The 19268-nt window shown below is 35.8% G+C and overlaps 1 protein-coding gene across 22 annotated transcripts in view; it reads left to right on the forward strand.

Moving 5' to 3' along the window:
- Positions 1–19268, forward strand: part of birc6 (baculoviral IAP repeat containing 6) — a 156255-nt gene that overhangs the window by 36772 nt on the left and 100215 nt on the right. The window contains exons 22-45 of one of the 22 annotated variants that reach the window (XM_009293036.5): positions 31–164; positions 253–399; positions 619–806; positions 888–1193; positions 2950–3049; positions 3171–3385; positions 3484–3692; positions 4876–5222; positions 5322–5541; positions 7131–7267; positions 7340–7477; positions 8055–8185; positions 8303–8434; positions 8572–8787; positions 10478–10661; positions 10742–10942; positions 11614–11747; positions 13608–13767; positions 13853–13969; positions 14860–15017; positions 15111–15237; positions 16653–16763; positions 16981–17111; positions 17206–17333. In XM_009293036.5, coding sequence (XP_009291311.2) covers positions 31–164; positions 253–399; positions 619–806; positions 888–1193; positions 2950–3049; positions 3171–3385; positions 3484–3692; positions 4876–5222; positions 5322–5541; positions 7131–7267; positions 7340–7477; positions 8055–8185; positions 8303–8434; positions 8572–8787; positions 10478–10661; positions 10742–10942; positions 11614–11747; positions 13608–13767; positions 13853–13969; positions 14860–15017; positions 15111–15237; positions 16653–16763; positions 16981–17111; positions 17206–17333 — 4071 coding nt within the window. The remainder of the gene's footprint in view (positions 1–30; positions 165–252; positions 400–618; positions 807–887; positions 1194–2949; positions 3050–3170; positions 3386–3483; positions 3693–4875; positions 5223–5321; positions 5542–7130; positions 7268–7339; positions 7478–8054; positions 8186–8302; positions 8435–8571; positions 8788–10477; positions 10662–10741; positions 10943–11613; positions 11748–13607; positions 13768–13852; positions 13970–14859; positions 15018–15110; positions 15238–16652; positions 16764–16980; positions 17112–17205; positions 17334–19268) is intronic. The other 21 variants (XM_009293039.5, XM_073928501.1, XM_009293041.5 and 18 more) reach the window with 21 other exon arrangements.

The following is a 19268-nucleotide window of genomic DNA, read 5'->3' on the forward strand; positions in this document are numbered from 1 at the left end:
GTTTTTTTTGCAATGGTCACCTCTCTTCAGATACGGTCTGTATGGGTCTCCTTTTGACCCAGTACTGTTTGACCTTGAGGTGAGCGGGTCTTCCTGTAAGAATGCCTTCAGCAGTGGCATCGGGGTCCAGTCGGATGAAATCGACCTATCTGATATTCTCTCAGGTTCGGCAGAACATTCTTCCCCCTTCACACACTTTTATTCATCAATAAACAAAAATGAAACGCATATTTTTTGTGTGTCTATTGTCAGGTAATGGAAAGGTGAACAGTAGCGGGGCGGCAGAGGGCAGTTTCACTGCTCTGACTGGCCTGCTGGAAGTTGAACCTCTGCACTTTACTTGCGTCTCCACTAGTGACGGCACTAGAGTGGAGAGGGATGATGCAAGTATGTTCACCGGTACATATCCCATTTTTCTCTTTCTCTTATCTTGTTTATATTACAACCAACCATGTCATCATGGACCGCACGTTTAAGGTATGGTCAAATTAGCTGAGTTGTTTTCTTTGTACTACAAAACCAAACCACAATTCAGCAAATTTGATTCTTTTCTAAGAAGAACCACATCTTTAGTGATAAAATAGTTTCTATACCCCTGTACTATATATTTTGTTTTAGTGAGCACATTTGGAGTGACGCCTACAGTGACAGGGCTGTCTGCTGGGTCTGTTGGCGAAGCCTCCACTGCTCTGAGCTCGGCTGCACAGGTGGCCCTGCAGTCTCTGTCTCACGCCATGGTGTCCGCCGAACAGCAGCTTCAAGTTCTCCAGGAGAAGCAGCAACAGCTTCTAAAACTCCAGCAACAGGTCACATTCTTGCTTAATTGTAATGTTGATTTGTTTTCCATCTAGTTGTGAGTTTATTTAATTGGTTGTATTATGAAACAGAAGGCCAAGCTGGAGGCCAAACTTCACCAGACCACCTCAGCAGCAGCCACCGCAGCATCAGGCGTTGTCAACTCTGTGCCATCCAACCCGTCCTCAGCCCCAGGCTTTTTTATCCACCCGTCAGACGTCATCCCACCCACCCCTAAAACCACCCCGCTGTTCATGACGCCACCACTCACCCCGCCCAATGAAGCAGTGTCGGCGGCCATTAGTGTGGAACTGGCTCAGCTTTTCCCAGGATCTGTCATTGATCCTCCACCTGTAAACCTTTCAGCACAGAATAAAAACAACCAGAAAGCGAAACCCGTAAGTCCTGAAAAATCACCAGAAAAAATTCCATTATTTATTTGAGTCTTTTTCTAAAAATATGATTTTTTTTTAAGATGTTGGAAGCTATTTTATTTTTGTGTCAAAGTTGATAAATCAATTTAGAGAAATTTAAGGCCCTTAAAAGTATCATTAGGTCAAAAATGCTAATTTACTAGGTATTAAATTTAGTATAATTTTTGATTATGTAATGTAAAGTTTTATGCCAGGGCTGTTCAATTAGTTTGTCATGGGGGGCCAGTTCATGAAAAGCATCCAAATGACAGGCCGGAGAAATATGGCTTGCAATATAAGTGCTGACACAACTGCATAAGAGCCCATATGTTGTATTTTTAACATATGGTCTAATGTAATGTTAATTTAAAGTCTTATGTAAGTTTAAGCTTTTAATTAGGTAAATAGTTAAATGAACTGTTGATCTGTGTTCATACATACATTAATCATTTTAATAATTTGTAATATTTCATCTAACATATCTTTTGTTTACATTGCACTGAAAGCCACGCACAACTCTCACCGCTATGGTGTGAGATGTTTTCTACAGGGTGTCGATCCGATTGCGCACGCATATTGTTATATATTCTTACATTGGAAATAACAAACTTGCACGCGGAAAAGGCGCATTACATAAACGGCCCGCTACTATAGTTAATCCAATGTGCGTGCGTATAAGCCTTGATGTATAAGCTCGGAACTTTAAACGAGCGCACAGGTGGCATAACTTTGTTTAATTGCAGCAGTTTCGTCATGTACAATAGAAATGTGGCGTTGAGAAGCTTTTTAGGTTGCTCGCGCCAGTCGCTTAATGTTAGATAACTCATGCTCTGCGAAGCCTTTTACTGCAGCTATTGAACAGACGCACGTCACTTCATTTCTATAGCGGTCGTTTTTCCAACTGAACTAAATGTATTTTTGATGTTTTTGGTCACACTATTTTGAGGGCCAGAACAAATTGCCTTGATGGCCAAGTTTGGCCTGTGGGCTGCCAATTGAGTAGCCCTGTTTTATGCTGAAGTTTACCTGACTTTAATATGCGACTATTGGGGTGCAGTATTATGAAATCTTTCGCTGGATTTGCCGTCACTGTTTTGTTTACTGCAATAACTAAGGCAACACCGTTACTCCTGCTGGTCTATTGGTGCCCCCTGGTGGAAGATTGTCAGTTAGTATTTTTATTCATTATAAGAATAACACTTCAGTTTAGGTGAAGGTATGCTTCATGTAGCATAATTTCACAAAAGCACATCGTTTTTAAGTCGTAATATTTCATTATTTTAAACAGCATTAAATATAGCACATATAATTTTTTTCTGTTTTCTAAATACAGTGTCCTTATAGGTGATTTTTTTTTAAAATCTGTTTATTATTTATACAGTAAGTTAAAATGTTCTGAAACAATGTTACCGGTCGAAACCTAAAGTGGCATTAATGTCCTAAACTATGGAAAGACTCTTAAAAAAGGGCTTAAAAGGTATTGAATTTCAATCTCTGATTCTTGTATATATACCCTGTGTGTGAACTATATCTTTAAATCTTTATTATTTAGCAATGTTCAGTCCTCTTTTATTAACTGAAAATACTCTAAATTCAATTTTTACACGTTTGTGCAGAAGTGGGTAATATGGTGTAAACAATGCTTACTTTACTGTCAGGGTCTTTGTGTTGTTTGTTTACTTTATATTCTATATCAGACATGGGTAGTGTTTTAGCTAATATGTGTGTGTTGTCATTGCAGAACCCCATGGGAAGTGGCCTGGCATTAGCAATCTCACAGGCTTCCCACTTTCTCCAGCCTCCACCACACCAGTCCATAATAATTGAGAGAATGCATTCAGGTACCTAATATCATGTCTTGTTGTCAATTAGCAGTCTGAAGTCAACTGAGGGGCTTCAGAAATTACAAAAATGGCTTCTAATCAGTTTACTGTAGATTGAACGAATGTTTTTCATCTGTAGGTGCAAGGCGGTTTGTGACTCTAGATTTCGGCCGGCCGGTGTTGCTCACGGATGCACTGATCCCCACATGTGCAGACTTGGCCTCACTTTCCATTGACATTTGGACTCTTGGGGAGGAAGTGGATGGGAGGAGACTGGTAGTCGCCACAGATATCAGCACACATTCTCTGATTCTGCATGATTTACTACCCCCTCCTGTCTGCAGATTCATGAAGGTTTATAAATGCTTATTTTAAAAGAGTGTGAACAGGATTCATAGTGGTCTTTTTAAGAAGCAAGTCACTGTCACTCACTCTCTGTGCCTCTCTCCTAGATCACTGTGATTGGTCGATATGGCAGCACTAATGCCCGGGCTAAAATCCCATTGGGTTTTTATTATGGCCACACCTACATCCTGCCATGGGAAAGTGAATTGAAGCTGATGCATGATCCTCTGAGGGGAGAAAGCGAAGCTGCTGGGCAACCGGATCTGGATCAACATTTATCAATGATGGTGGCACTGCAGGAAGACATTCAATGCAGGTCAGTGAAACAGCAAATAAGCATAATTAAATGAGCTCCTGCTGCAGAATACAATCATTTCCATTTTTTTTCTTCTCCTTTTTTAAAATAATCAGTATTTTTTATTTAAGAATATAATACATTTGTCAAAAATGATAGTAAAGAGAGTGTTAATGAAGCAGTTTTACTTTCACATATAAATGTTCTCATCAAATTCAACAATTTTTTTTAATCAATTTGATTATTATTTTCACATGTAATTTACAGAATTCCATAAATGCTCAAGTAAACAATATTTTTAGCCACTCTTGCACACTCCCCAACCCTTTCTGCACAGACCTCTTAAATGGACCTTAATGCAACATGAAAAATAGAGAAAAAAAGGAAAAACAAGTGAATAAATACTGAACAATAATAAATCCATACATAAATGAATAACTTTTAATGATAAAAATTTATACAAAAGGGTAAAGAACCGTTGACATCACATCATCACTTTCCATCAAAGTAAAATCGAAATTATTTATCTAAAAACCAAATGTCCCCAAAACTTGAAGGCTTTTTTCTGGTTAAACATCAAATAATTTTTATAAAATGCATTGGCTTTCTGCAAAGATATCAGCAGCTTTTTATACACTGATAATATTAAAGATTATTAAGCACAAAATCAGCATATTGCAATGGTTTTTCAGGTTTTTTTTTTAAATATGATTTATGTTAAGATGATTCACAAGAGTGGAGTAAGGGACTGTTAACAAAGAACATGTCTTTTTATTTAAAACGTGAGATGCATATTACAGTTGTCATTTAGCTTATTACTGCAAACAGTAACTTGAAATACTTGCCATGCCTCCAAGATCTTCTGATTGATCCACTAATTTGAATTCGACTGTGATGAGCATCACTATGTAAATGTTAGAACTCTTTTAATTTGCCAAGGCATCTTAAAGCAGTACTCCTATGCGAGGTGCTTTATAAGATGAGACCCAAATGTAACGTTGATGCTCCTCCATCAAGCACATTTATATGGAAAAGCAGCTCATTGGAATAGAAAAACATGCTCTGTGTGCATGCTTCAAATCCAGCCTTTTAAAATCATTAAAATCTTACCAACATGAAAGTTTTTTTTTTTGCTTTGTCCTGGAATTTATTTAGCCCATTTAAGCAGAATTGATAGTAATCTAAGTGCTGATCTTTTGTGTAGGTATAATTTGGCCTGCCATCGGCTTGAGACGTTACTTCAGAACATCGACCTGCCACCTCTTAACAGTGCTAATAATGCACAGTATTTCTTGCGTAAGCCTGATAAAGCTGTTGAGGAGGACTCCCGCGTCTTCTCCGCCTACCAAGACTGCATTCAGCTCCAGCTGCAGCTGAACCTGGCCCACCACGCTGTCCAGAGGCTGCGCGTGTCTCTGGGAGCAACTCGAAAACACCTGCCTGAAAATTACGACCCCCGAGAGCTGGTTCAGAACTCTTCTACCGAGCAGCTCCGAACCATCATCAGATATCTACTGGACACACTGCTCAGCCTGCTGCACTCCTGTAATGGTGAGGGAGACGGTCAAACATCAGCTCGCTGTCAAAACCAATTCAGCTTAATCTAAACCTTGTATGTGAATATTATATTCTTCTCTTTTGCACTCTCAGGCAACTCGGTGCCCTCAGTGTTGCAGAACACATTTCATGCTCAGGCGTGCGAGGAGCTCTTTAAGCAGCTTTGCATCAGTGGGACGCCTAAGATTCGTCTGCATGCGGGTCTGCTGCTGGTGCAGCTGTGTGGAGGAGAGAGGTGGTGGGGCCAGTTCCTGTCCAACGTCCTGCAAGAGCTCTATAACTCTGAGCAGCTGCTCATCTTCCCTCAGGACAGGTAACACTACACTTTAAAAAAGATTATTGCTGCCTTAATTCTTTGATGCAAATACTCTTTTTCTAGTCATCTCTACTTACACTACACTAAGTTTGGGGACAGTAGGATTTATAAATGTTTTAAAATAAGCCTCTCCTGCTCACACATTATTTAAACAAAAATACAGTACAAATTGTAAAATTGTGAAAAAAGTTATTGCACTATAAAATAATTGTTCAAAAGTAGTTTATAATTGAATTGAATTGAATTTAATTAATTGTTAAATTTTCCAATGATTTTAAAGATGAATTTTCAGCTTCATTACTCCAGTCTTCAGATTCACATGATCCTTCAGAAATCACTCTAATATGAATTATTATTATTATTATGTTGATTATTATTATTATTTCTATAATTATTATTGTTAATATTATTAATTGTAATAGTAATAAAAGTAATAATGACTGAAGTAATAATTCCATTTGAAACTAAATACAATAAGAAAGCAGTTATTTAAAATTGTAATAAATATTTAACAATTTAGCTTTTTTTACATTTAATAAATGCCGCCTTGATGAATACAGTGCAGTTGAAGGCAAAATTATTAACCCCCCCCCCCCTAAATTATTATTATTATTTTTTTTTTATATAATTTCCCAAATGATGTTTAACAGGGCAAGGAAATTTTCATAGTATGTCTGATAATAATTTTTTTCTCTAAAGAAAGTCTTATTTCTAATAGCTGCTAGAATAAAAGCAGTTTTTAATTTTTTTTAAAAACTGTTTTAAGATCAAAATTAATTTAGCCCCTTTAAGCTATATATTGTTTTCAATAGTCTACAGAATAATGGGGATGGTGAGAGGAAAAATGACAGAAAGAAAAGAATCAATAAAATAGCTAAATAAGAGGGAAATTTAAGGTGCGAAGTGGATTTTTTTTATTGTAAAAAAGTGAATTATTAAAAATGACTAATATTAAGACATATTTAGTGAAGATTTTTTTTTGTTTCATGGCGACTTTAGGCTATTTAATTTTACGTGTGTGTGTCTGCAAACACAGATAGATAAATACACTTCATTTTAAAGTTTTATATATATATATATATATATAATATTTGAAATATTCAATTTTTAAGCCAGGAAAACCCATATAAACAGTTAATTGTATTGCTTTTTATAAGTAAATAATACAATTAAACATTTTCATGAAGATTTAAATATTGTTCAGTTTAACAGGCTATTTGTAGAATTCCGAAATTCCGAAGAAGTAATTGTTCATGAAATATTTAAGTGTAATAAATTTGAGATGCTTTACATAAAGAAAGCCAGCAAAGAGTTAAGGCCAGCATTGCTACATTTTTAATATACCAGAATCAGAATTGGTTTTATTGCCAAGTCTGCTTTACACACACACACAAGGAATTAGTTTTTTCTACAAATGTTTCCAGTGTACATAAAGTGACAACATGAAAAAAAAAAGAAAAAGATGACAAACATAGACAAGGATCAACTTGGCACCAGAGGGCTGCTACTTTTTACAGTGGTTAGCATCACTGCTGGCATCAAAGCTATTAATAAAGATTCTCATGTTTTTCCACCCTTTTCCTCAGAGTATTCATGCTGCTGTCCTGTATTGGCCAAAGATCTCTAAGTAACAGTGGGGTTCTGGAGGGTTTGTTAAACCTTTTAGACACACTGCTATCGCCTCTGCAGCAGGCCAGTGCAGCTCAGCCCCGCAGGACAGAAGGTACGTGTTTGAGAGGGAAGACTTTTCTGTGTAGGCTTTTGTTTATGCTACAGGTTTCTGTGTCTTTCGTAGGTGTGCTGGATATCCCTATGATCAGCTGGGTGGTTATGCTGGTCTCTCGATTACTTGACTATGTGGCCAGTGTGGAAGATGAAGCCAGCGCAGCTAAGAAACCTCTGGGAGCTAAAGACAGGGAAAGATCATTTACAGGTAAGGTTCAGTACACGTTTTAACAATTGATTATGGTTTATACTATTTTTGTGTGTGTCTATGTGTTGTGACATGTATTTTTTGTAACTCTGTCCTATGCTGCCTCTCTAAGTAAGGCAAAAAATAGAAATGAGCAAGTTTGGATATGAAGATATTTGACGAGCATATCTTTTTACTGCTGATATGAAATGTTTCATTGTTGAGAAACTTCCAGAAATTATATTAAGCTTATTTAGTGTTCAAAGAAATGTTCAATCTTATATCCTTACTAAAAGTGTTGTGGTGATTTAAAATAATAATAAAAAAAAACTAAATTACTTTTTTTGAAATCACATAATTTTGCTGAATAAGAACAGCTTATATATGATAAGAGAAATTTTGGTAACATTTGAAACCTCTCTGCTGTCACTTTTGATCAATTTAATGTGTCCTTAATAAATATATGAATTCATATATTTCAAAAAGTCTTACTAGTCACAAACCTTTGAAAGATTGTATGCATGGTATGCAGAATTTATTTATTTATTTTTTTTTACTGATGATGCTTACTACACTTTTCTCTTTTCTATGACACCAGGGAACCAGTGGAGTTTTATAAATAACAGTCTGCAGTCTCAGAATCCAAGCAGATCTGCTAAAGGCAGCAACAGCAGTTTAGATCGGCTGTATTCACGCAAGATCCGCAAACAGCTAGTCCATCACAAACAGGTACACGTGTCTTGCACAAACCTTTTTATTGTGCTAGGGTTTTTCTATACCATCACATCAACTTTAAGTCTTTTATTGATATAGAGAGGATGTTAATCAATATTTATTTCATTGCAGCAGTTGAATTTATTGAAAGCCAAACAAAAAGCTTTAGTAGAGCAAATCGAGAAGGAGAAAATTCAGAGCAACAAAGGCTCCTCTTACAAGCTGTTGGTGGAACAGGCCAAACTCAAGCAAGCCACTTCCAAGGTGAGTATCTAGTTATTGGCACCTCATTTTTAAGGCAAGAATTTGTGGCAACAAATATGAAAGAACAAATTCGCAATTATTAACATAGCTTTGAGATGGATCATAATGCTAACCTTGTGGTTATGTGTCTTTGGCAGCACTTTAAAGATCTGATCCGTTTGAGGCGGACAGCTGAATGGCCTCGCTCCACTTTGGACTCTGAAGCGTCAGTGGCAAAAGAGACCCCCGAGGTGGAGCTCCTGCCCTTCACGCTAGCTCACGAGCGTTGCATCTGTGTGGTCCAGAAACTTGCTCTTTTCCTCCTCTCAATGGACTTCACCTGCCACGCAGACCTGCTCCTGTTTGTTTGCAAGGTGCAAATTATATTATGCATCCCTAAGTCGAGGCTGAAATGCAGGGGTGACCGCGCTTTCCCAGTAGCTGGTCCTACATTGTAGAATGCTCTGCCCCTCTGTATTGGATCTATATTAAATCTAGGTCGAAAACGTACCTTTTTGATTTGGCATTTTATCAGTGGGAGTTGTTTGTTTTAGCTATAATTTTATATCTTTCACTTTGTGGTTTGTTTTGTGCACCACATTGGTCAACCTTTGTTTGTTTAATAGTGCTATATAAATAAAATTGACATTGACAGATTAAATAAAAATATAATATACCGTATTTTCCACACAATAAGACGCAGCGGATTATAGGCTGCAGTTTCAATTCCGAGGTTTATGTCTGTACTGAACCCATAAACAAAGCACACCACATTATAAGGCGCGTGCTAAAACTGGCGTTTATTAGTTTTTACATAATTACATAATCTCCTACAAATCCATCAAAGCCCTCATCTTATGTGTCTGAATTGACCTGCTGGGCAATACCGCCATCAAACATGCCGAGCTCTCATCATTGTCGGAGCTATTCTTATAGTCTTATAGTTAAAGCAGATATCTTAGGCCAGGCATCCACAATCCTTTCACATATGGTGGCGTAATTCGCCCGGCACTGCCTACTAGTCATAGTAAAGGTGTGTTCGCCATCTGTCATCCATCGGTTCCAATCTGCTCGCAGCTTCACTTTGAACGCCATGTTTACAACAGTGATCAGCGGTTGAAGTTCTTTTGTTAATTGCTGCCAGCGTACATAGTGTACTTATTATGTCCCTGTGTCAACGGGAAACGCTCCAACAGGCAATGAAGCAGAGCGCTAACCAAAGTTGCACAACAACATTTTACAGATTTTGGAATTCAGTGCACACATAAGGTGCACCGGATTATTAGGCCTCTCGGCTGAATTTTGACAAAACTTTTAGGGTGCTTTCATAACCAGACTTTTGATCTTTTTTGGATCTGTACCGAAACAATCCGTCTCGGCTCAATTAAAAGAAACTCTGGAGCGGATCAATTGTAGTTAGACAGCAATATGATCCAACGAACTAACAAAACAGGCTATATCACAGTGTATTACGGATAGCGAACCATACAACATTTTAACAATTTTAATTCCTGTTCCAGAACAAAACAATCAATCTACAGGTGTAAAAGCACCCTAAGACTCTTAGGTGCGCCTTATAGTGTAAAAAATGCAGTTTTTTTTATTATTATTAATGCTTATTAATCAGAGAGATGCAGCATTAAATATAAAGAATCAGTAATACATCATTGGTTCATTCTATGGGCATATAACAAAATCAATTGACATTTTCTTTCTGTCTGACTCAAACAGTACAATTATAAATGTTAGCATCAAAAGCGATATTTAGTACAGAAACATGAATGATCTAAAACATAATAAGATAAATAAAAAGATGCGATACAAATAATTATGCAAGTACAAATCATCTTATTATAAATCTTATTATATCGAAAAATTAAATATAATTTATTTGTATAAAATGTTATTGTTATTCATATATTTTTATAGAATCTGAATGTATATATGTTTGACGGGTTTTGTTTGTTTAAAAAAAAAAAAGAAAATTACAAGCTAAAATATGCAGAAGATTGACCCCCTGTTTTGAACCATTTTTAATGTATCGAATATACTCCAACTACCCAGGTCTTGGCCAGGATAGCAAATGCGACACGACCCACGATCCACCTGTGTGAAGTAGTTTCCGAGCAGCAGCTGGAACGGTTGCTTCTGTTATTGGTGGGGACTGACTTCAACCGCGGGGACATTTCGTGGGGTGGAGCCTGGGCTCAGTACTCCCTCACCTGCATGCTGCAGGATATCCTTGCAGGTTTGTGTTTTAGACCCACGGACAGTCATCCACTCATCATTTATTGATTTGTATTTAGCTGACACTGTATGTGTTTTTAGGAGAGCTGCTGTCTCCGGGGTGTGTGGATGGGATGGAGGGTGCGGGGGCTGATGAGGCCGGGGCCGCCTCTTCCTCTGTAGTGGTGGATTCGGATGACTCTCTCCCTCAGCCGACCCCCATCCCGCTGGTAGAGACCATCGATGAGCCTCTGGGACCTGATATCATCGCAGGTACACCCGGGACATCCTCTGTGTTCCAAAGTGCGTTGGTAACCCCGTCCGAATAGCACATCACCCCACATGGACCCCTTCCCTCACCTGCCTTTTATTTCTGATGTTATTTTTGTACGATTTACTCTCTTGGATGAGCTGCATGCATATTTTTGTTTTTGTGTTTGTTATATTATGTATTAGTAGTGCAATGCAGTGGACAGGAGGTTGGAACAGTGCAGATGACTTGGGCTCATTTGAAATCTACAACAGCTAGTCATTGTGTTATTAGATGTTAATGCTATCAGGAATGATTGATGTATTAACCCTTGTGTGCTGTTGGGGTGGTTGTTCTCCACTCTGGGGTGATTTTGAGTCTTAATTAGGCTACAACTTTGTCTGCGTTTCAGCAAATTTAATGGTTTTTGTTGACATCTTATTTTGACACACTTTAGGAAAATGCTTTGACAATGTTCAAAATTTTAATAATACACTTGTATTACACAAATTTGCTATCCTTCCATTATGTTTTTTACATAACGAAAGGGTATTAAATTTGAACTGTACACAAAGGTTAAAAATGAGTCACCGATCCACTGTTTGAGCCCCCTGTCTGTCTAAGAGGAGTGTGACGGCCTGACGTCCTGAAGAAGGTTGTCTGTGTAGTTGCTTCTCTTGGTACGCTGCTCTTGCCATATTGAAGGTCTTTTCGTTGCCCAAAGGTGCTCCTCCACTGTCATCTTTGGAAAAAGATAAAGAAATTGACTTTGACTTGCTACAAGACTTGATGGATGTTGATATTGATCCTTTAGATATTGATTTGGAAAAAGATCCACTCGCCGCCAAGGTTTTCAAGGTATGGACCTCATTCTCTTTCTCTTTCCCTTCTTTTTAAAACATTAGTGGTGTAACAGTTGATAATGATCATAGTTTTGTTCACAGTTAGAATGTTTACATGTGGACCAATAGTTTGTAATTTATTGGTAATTTATTTTCGACAATTAGAATAAAGAGATTGCTAACTCATGATAGGCTACGAGTGAGACCCTTCTAATAGCTGATATTTTCTTCACAGAGAAATATCTACAATTACTACAAGTCATATATATATATATATATATATATATATATATATATATATATATATATATATATATATATATATATATATATGCATTATGCTTTAATTAATTAATAAATTTTTTTCACAAGGGACAGTGTATATTAATCAACGTTCCCCAAACACGTAAATGTACCCAAATTAGCCCAGAGACTAGTTTTCATTGGTGGTCCCTTTGCCAGCTATTAAAGGCATGTACCAATAAAAATACAAATTCAAACTCTAAACAATACTCAGATGGATAACAAAAAACAACCTCAACAACAATGTCAAAAACCCAGTGTTCCCAATGTCGATTGTTAAGAAGCCATTTCTGATACTTAGATTTACTGATTTAAAAGATGCACATTCTCTAACAGATTGTGGTGTCAAATTCCACTGATGTGATGGTCTAAAAGAAAAAGTTTTTTTAAGTACTTAATACTATATTAATACTATAATTACTCAAAAACATTCCACACGCAACATGCAGTGGGTACAGAAAGTATTCAAACCCTCTTAAATTTTTCAGTTTTGTGTCTTATAGATGTATTAGATGAGGGGTGTCGTTTTAGCTCAGGGGCCACATGGAGGAAAAACCTATTCCCAAGTGCTCCTGATTGGTAAATTCATGGTATATATAACTTAAAAACAACAACTTCAGATAGTTTTCTTTGTTTTAATATGATCAACATAAAACACAAAGCCTGAGGACAACACAATCTCACTGCAGTACATAACTTTTTAATTTAGTGGCCAATTCATTTAAATTTGTACAATCTCATTCGTACAATTTTGTATGATTTGCTTATCCACCAAAGACGGTTGGGTTTAAGGGGTGTGGTTGGGTGCCATGCCTCCTTTTTTTTTATATTAAACATATTCGAACAGCTGAACTTGAATTGGGCACTAAACTGGCCAAACGTAAAATAGTTACATTTCCTTGTGAGAACACAAGTGTGGGATGGCAGGGCATAGATGTGGTCTTTCTCTCTGAGAAGGCTGTCACACTGACACTGATTCAGGCATCTCAATCGGATGAAATTTACAGTTTGCAATTCCGCCATCCAGTGGACACAATTGAAACAGCAGTTTTTTTATTGAAAAATTGCACTTAATTTTTATACTTTACAGAATTATCTCGAGGGCAGGTTCGACACCCTGTATTAGATTAAAAGGGTGCTTCCACTAAATACTGAGCAAAGAGTCTAAATACTACTGCCATGTGATGTTTTAGTTTTTCTTTTTTAATTAATCTGCAAAATGACAACAATTCTGTGTTTTTCTATCAATATGGGGTGCTGGGTGCACATTAATGAGGAAAAATTTACTTCTATTTATATCTGCAATATAACAGAGTGAAAAATGCAATGGGTCTGAATACTTTCCACTGTATTCTCATTGTTATGTTGTTTAAATGTGACTGTTTCATACTTATAATGCATGTGATGGGAAAAAATGACTTAAAGTGTGATGTAATGCTTATCAGTGATTTACAGATACCTAAATGTATTAACTTTTTTTCCCACTTAAAGTATTTTTCAGTTTTTCTCAGAGAGTTGTATCTGAGATTTTTGTTGTTGTTGTTTTCTTCCCCCTTTATGTTCTCTCTCACAGCCAATCAGCAGTACCTGGTATGATTACTGGGGTGCTGACTATGGCTCATACAGTTATAACCCCTACACGGGTGGTGTGGGCATACCTGTGTCCAAACCACCTGCAGCCACAACAGTGGAGAAACCTGGATCACAAAACCTCTCAGTGTCTGTTTCTCAAGGTGTGAACAGGCATAAAATGAATGAAAGAAAATAAATGGTACAATAAAGAGTGTGAGTGCTGAAGTCTCCTCATTTTTGTCCTAGCACTGGATGCTCGACTGGAGGTTGGATTAGAACAGCAAGCAGAACTCATGCTGAAGATGATGGCAACACTGGAGGCAGACGCTATATTGCAAGCACTAACGTCCACTTCACCTTCTGGTACGTGCACACACACAAAACAAACATAAATGCACAAAGTTAGGGTAAATATGGTATTATAAAGGAATATGTTTTTTTTTTTAATTTGTTGTTTATTTTTTTATTAAATAAAATTGTAATTTAATTTAATATTTTTTTTCTTTAATTTCATTAAAATTTGTATTAAATGGTTTATTAAATTACATTACATTTCTTTTAATTCAATTTTAATTAAAGTTTTTACATTTATTTATTTAACATAAATGCACAAAGTTATGGTAAATATGGTATTATAAAGGAATATGTTTTTTTTATTTTTAATTATTTATTTGTTGTTTATTTTTTGTATTAAATAAAATTGTAATTTAATTTAATTATTTTTTTCTTTAATTATATTTTAAATTTGTATTAAATGTTTTATTAAATTAAATTACATTTCTTTTAATTCAATTTTAATTAAAGTTTTTACATTTATTTATTTAATTTCTTAATTTACTTTCATTTCAAGTAATTTAATTTATTTTCATTTCATTTCTCAAATTTTATTTTGATTTTACTTTTAAGTCAATTACATTTTTATTAGTCATTTATTTTTATTTTATTTTATTTCATTCTTTTGAAATTATTTGTATATTATTTTGATCTTAATTTATTTTAATTAAAATTAAGTACATTATTATTATTAATTTATTTTAATTAGTTAATTTAAATTTTATTTCTTTAATTTAATTTTAATTTAATTTATTCAGATTTTACTTTAACTCAATTTAATTTTTATAATTCATTTATTTTAATTTATTTTTATATCATATATTTTTCAAATAATTATTTTTAAATATTAAATATTATTTTAAGCTTCATCTAACTAGTGTTGTCCTTTCTACTCATAATATTTTCCCCTCTTATTTCAGTAGCCCAGTCTGCAAATGGAACAGATGACTCTCTTTTGCGTGGGGGCTTCCACAACTCTCCCCCCAGCAGCAGTCTGATGGTACAAGCCTCATCCATCCCCATGCTGAGCACCTGCTTCAACAAACTTTTCTCTTTACTGCAAGTGCATCATGTTCAGGTACAGGCACACACTCGTCATGTCTTGTCACTTTTATTTACCTTTGATGTCTTTACACCATATAACTGACTATATTGATCTGTCTCTCTCCAGTTGGAGTCTTTGCTGCAGTTATGGTTGACTTTGAGTTTGAGTTCCTGCTCTGGAGGGTCAGAAGAGAGCGGCTCAGACATCTTTCTCTTCAATGCCAGCAGAGTGCCCACAATCCCTCTTAACCAAGGTCTGACATTCACTGACTATAATAAAAGTGATAATTTTTTAATTAATCTTTTTTTCAGTGTTGTTATCTGTTTTTTTTAATATATAATGCATGCTTGTTAAGAAACACTTATGATTGTAAATTATAAACAGATTGTTTATTTCCAATGTTGCCAAGTACATTGCCAATGCTGCTGATATGGCATAAAAAAGTAAATATATAGATTCTTTTATTAGTATTTTGGTTCTGAGACAACACTACCTGACAAAAGTCTTGTTGTCGATCCCAGTTGTAAGATCAACTAATAACAATCTTCTAGTTGATCATTTAGAAAAGTGGCAGAAGGTAGTTTATCTGATGAATCATCTATTGAACGGCATCCCAATCGTCACAAATACTGCAGGAGACTTGTTGGAACCCGCATAGACCCAAGATTCTCACAGAAATCAGTTAGTCCAGAATGCATGGCAACATCAACAGCCTGAGATATTGAGACATTTGTGCTGCCCATTACATTACAAACCACAGGAGAGGGTAAATTCTTCAGCAGGATAGCGCTCCTTCTCATACTTTAGCCTCCACATTAAAGTTCCTGAAAGCGAAGGACAAGGTGCTCCAGGATTGGCCAGCCCAGTTACCAATTCGAACATTATTGAGCATGTCTGGGGTAAGATGGAGGAGAAATTGAAGTTGAGTTCAAAGAATCTTGATGAACTCTGGGAGTTCTGCAAGAACACTTTCCTTGCCATTCCAGTCATTGCCGAGATGTATGGATGTAGTCATCCAAGCTCATGAGTGTCATACACAATATTCATTCTTTCTCCACTGCACCATGACTTTATATTCTATACTGTACAATATTTCTGTTAAGTGATGACTTTTGTCTAAGCAAAGTCGGACCTCACTGTCCTAAATAAATAATTAAAATCAAGCCATGATCATTTTTTTTTTTTTTTGGTAAAATAGGCGTAACCTAGAGGCCTTTGCCTTTCATATAAGCCACTTTTGATACCAAATGGTCAGCTAGAAGTCAAGTTATGATTTGTTGTTTCTAAAACTTGGATAAGCGACAAGACTTTTGTCGGGTAGTGTATTTGTTAAGTATGTAAATCATATTGCATCTCAAGAAGTTCATAAAACAAATCTTTCGGAATCTAAACCCAGATTTGAATGATAGAAATCTGTAGATTTAAACATTCCTATTATATGGTGCAGTCATTGGGTCATCTTATGTATTGACATTGGTTCAATCTCAAAGAAAAAACAAAGAATGATTCAAGTAATGGAATAAAGATGCATATCTTAAAGAAATAAACCTCACAAAGTAATGGTATGCTTATAAATTAATGATTATAAATGTTTCTACATAAACAGAATTATAGTTCACTCTGTATTGTGTATTAACTGAAATTGACTGAAGCTCTTGTCTCTGCCAGCCTCCATTAGCAGTTTCCTGTCAGTGCTAGCGTGGTACCCCAACACCTCTCTGAGAACATGGTGTCTTGTCCTGCACAGTCTTACCCTCATGACCAATATGCCTGCTTGTGGTGAGTATCTGATTGGCTGAGCCATCCTTTGTACCTCTGTGTTTGGGAGTCCCCACACGGAGACTTGTATTTCTATATGTTGGTGTTCTAAGGGGGAATCCCGCCAGCTAAGCAGATCTGGGTTTTATTGCCCCTCTAAATCCTGATTATAAAAGCAAACAGTCGGGTGACCTAGTTTCCAAATAACCATGCTGATAAATATGTGCAACATCTGCAGCCTCCAGCAGTGGGATGGGTGTTCAGGAGAGCACGGCCCAGCAGATGGTGTCTGACCCCACACTTGTGCATGTGCTTGTGCGCTTCCTGTCTGGAGGAAACCCTCACGGCACCAGCCAGCACAGCTCACAGGTATTGAGCTTAATGAGATGGATTCGCATGACTGCTTTCACAGTGATCTATTTGGGAAAATGTCTCACTGACTCATCTTCTTGTCTCTTTCCAGGTCGGCCCCACAGCAACACAAGCCTTGCAGGAGTTTTTAACCAGGTTGCAGGTGCACCTGTCCTCCACCTGTCCACAGATGTTCAGTGAATTTCTGCTTAAACTGTTGCACATCCTGTCTACGGAGAGGTACATGATTCATTCAGCATCTATGGAATTACACCAGTGTTTAATTCATCATTAGTCAATCTTTTTGTTTGTCTTTTTGATTTTAAACATGCTTTTTAAAGTGAGAATTAGTCATTTAAAATAGAGACTTGAGTACAATTAATGTTTTATTTAACACTTTACTTAAGGGGGGTGTTCATAAGATATGTATTATGAATCTGAATGAGATTTTATGCATGCTTATGGCAACTGGTTAAGTCATTCCCTCTATTATGTCATTTTAATTGCAAAGATCACATTGTTTGAGTAGTTTTTTTGAAAAGTTGACATACATCATGATCAGTCTTTGTTATGATAACTTGAAATTATTAAGACAACAGAACGTGTCATAAATCTCTCATAAACATGATTTTTTAGGATGTCGTTATTATTGTAGCATTCATTTTATAACATTATCCCAATGTTTTTCTTGACCTCAACTACAGTGGTACAAATTTAATTTAATGTTACATTAAATGTCAATAAATGTTAACGATGCTGTTTTAAATGAATTGACACTATTGTATGTGAGCATTGACACTATTAATGAGGAATTCTAAAGACAAATTTATGTTGTTCCACTAAAAAAAAGTGATCAGAAAAAAATTCTTGACACAATTATAATGGGCTTATGACAATCATCGGGGGTGCAAAGTTCTCACCTTTTGTCAAAACTCTTAATTTTCTTCCTAAAATGAGCCATTCACTTGAATTGTGTACATCTATAAAGCATTTTTTGAGGTGTGGGGTGGGGGTGTATAATTGCAAAGGCTACAATATAAATATATAAACATATTTAGACACATCTCTGTCTGAGAGCAAATGCATAATACTGTAATCCTCTTTGTATGACAGGCTTATTAACCAATAGAGTGGAGAGTTTGCATCCCTGAATCATGTTTATGACTGATTTGATGTCTTGATAACCTCAGGTTGTCCTATCAAAGATAGGTTATGGTGTATTTGTTTATATCAAGTTGTCATGACAGAAAACATCTCAAACAAGTCATTTTTGCACTTAAAAGACATAACTGAGCTGATGATGGTTAAAGACAGTTGTCGTATACAGTGTTGTGCTAGTTACTCAAATATAGTTAGTTACTAGTTATTTAATTCAAAAAGTCACTCAAATACTTTATAGATTACAGCGAAAAGTAATACATTGCTGTTAAGTCGTTTTTGAGTTACTTTTCCAAATAACTCTTTCAATTCTCCCATTAATGCCCTCATAACATCACTTCAGTGCTGCATGGAGAATACACTGTTGATCAACTTTACAGTTTTAATTAATTTGGATTCTCACAACTAAAACACAAGACAGACTTAAACAAAAAGTTATTTTTAAACAATTATTTAAGTCAGACTACCAGCACAAACATGAAAATATCAGAAAAAAAGCAAAAACTAAAGTTTCTTCAGCATCATAAAAGTTGTTGTATTGAACCCTTAAACATGTTAAATACATTCGTTAAATTCACTTTATAGTAAGATGTAGGTTAAACTGCAGCCATAATTAATGAATTTACAAAGTAACGGACAAACGCCTCATTGTTACGAAAACCGATTTAATATATATAAAAAGTAATGTGTTACAGTAACTAAATCATAAGAAGTGTTACTGTACTTTTGAGAGTAATGCATTAGAATATTGAGTTACTTCCTAAAAAATACTTAGTTGGTTTTTATGAAAAGTAATGCATTACTTTAGATTTGCGTTCTTACCCGGCTGAGCCTTAAACTCTTTCAGAACTTGCAAGGATTTAAAAAAAAAAAAAAAGCTAATACATAAAGTAACTCGCATTACATTTAAAAAAAAAAAACTCAGATATTATTACTTTATTACACAGATATTATAACTTCCAACACTGGTCTTCAGCCAGGGTGTTCTCGAGGTCTCAAAATGTTTTAAATTTCAAA

Source organism: Danio rerio, chromosome 17 (assembly GCF_049306965.1).
Source record: "Danio rerio strain Tuebingen ecotype United States chromosome 17, GRCz12tu, whole genome shotgun sequence".
NCBI lineage: Eukaryota > Metazoa > Chordata > Actinopteri > Cypriniformes > Danionidae > Danio > Danio rerio.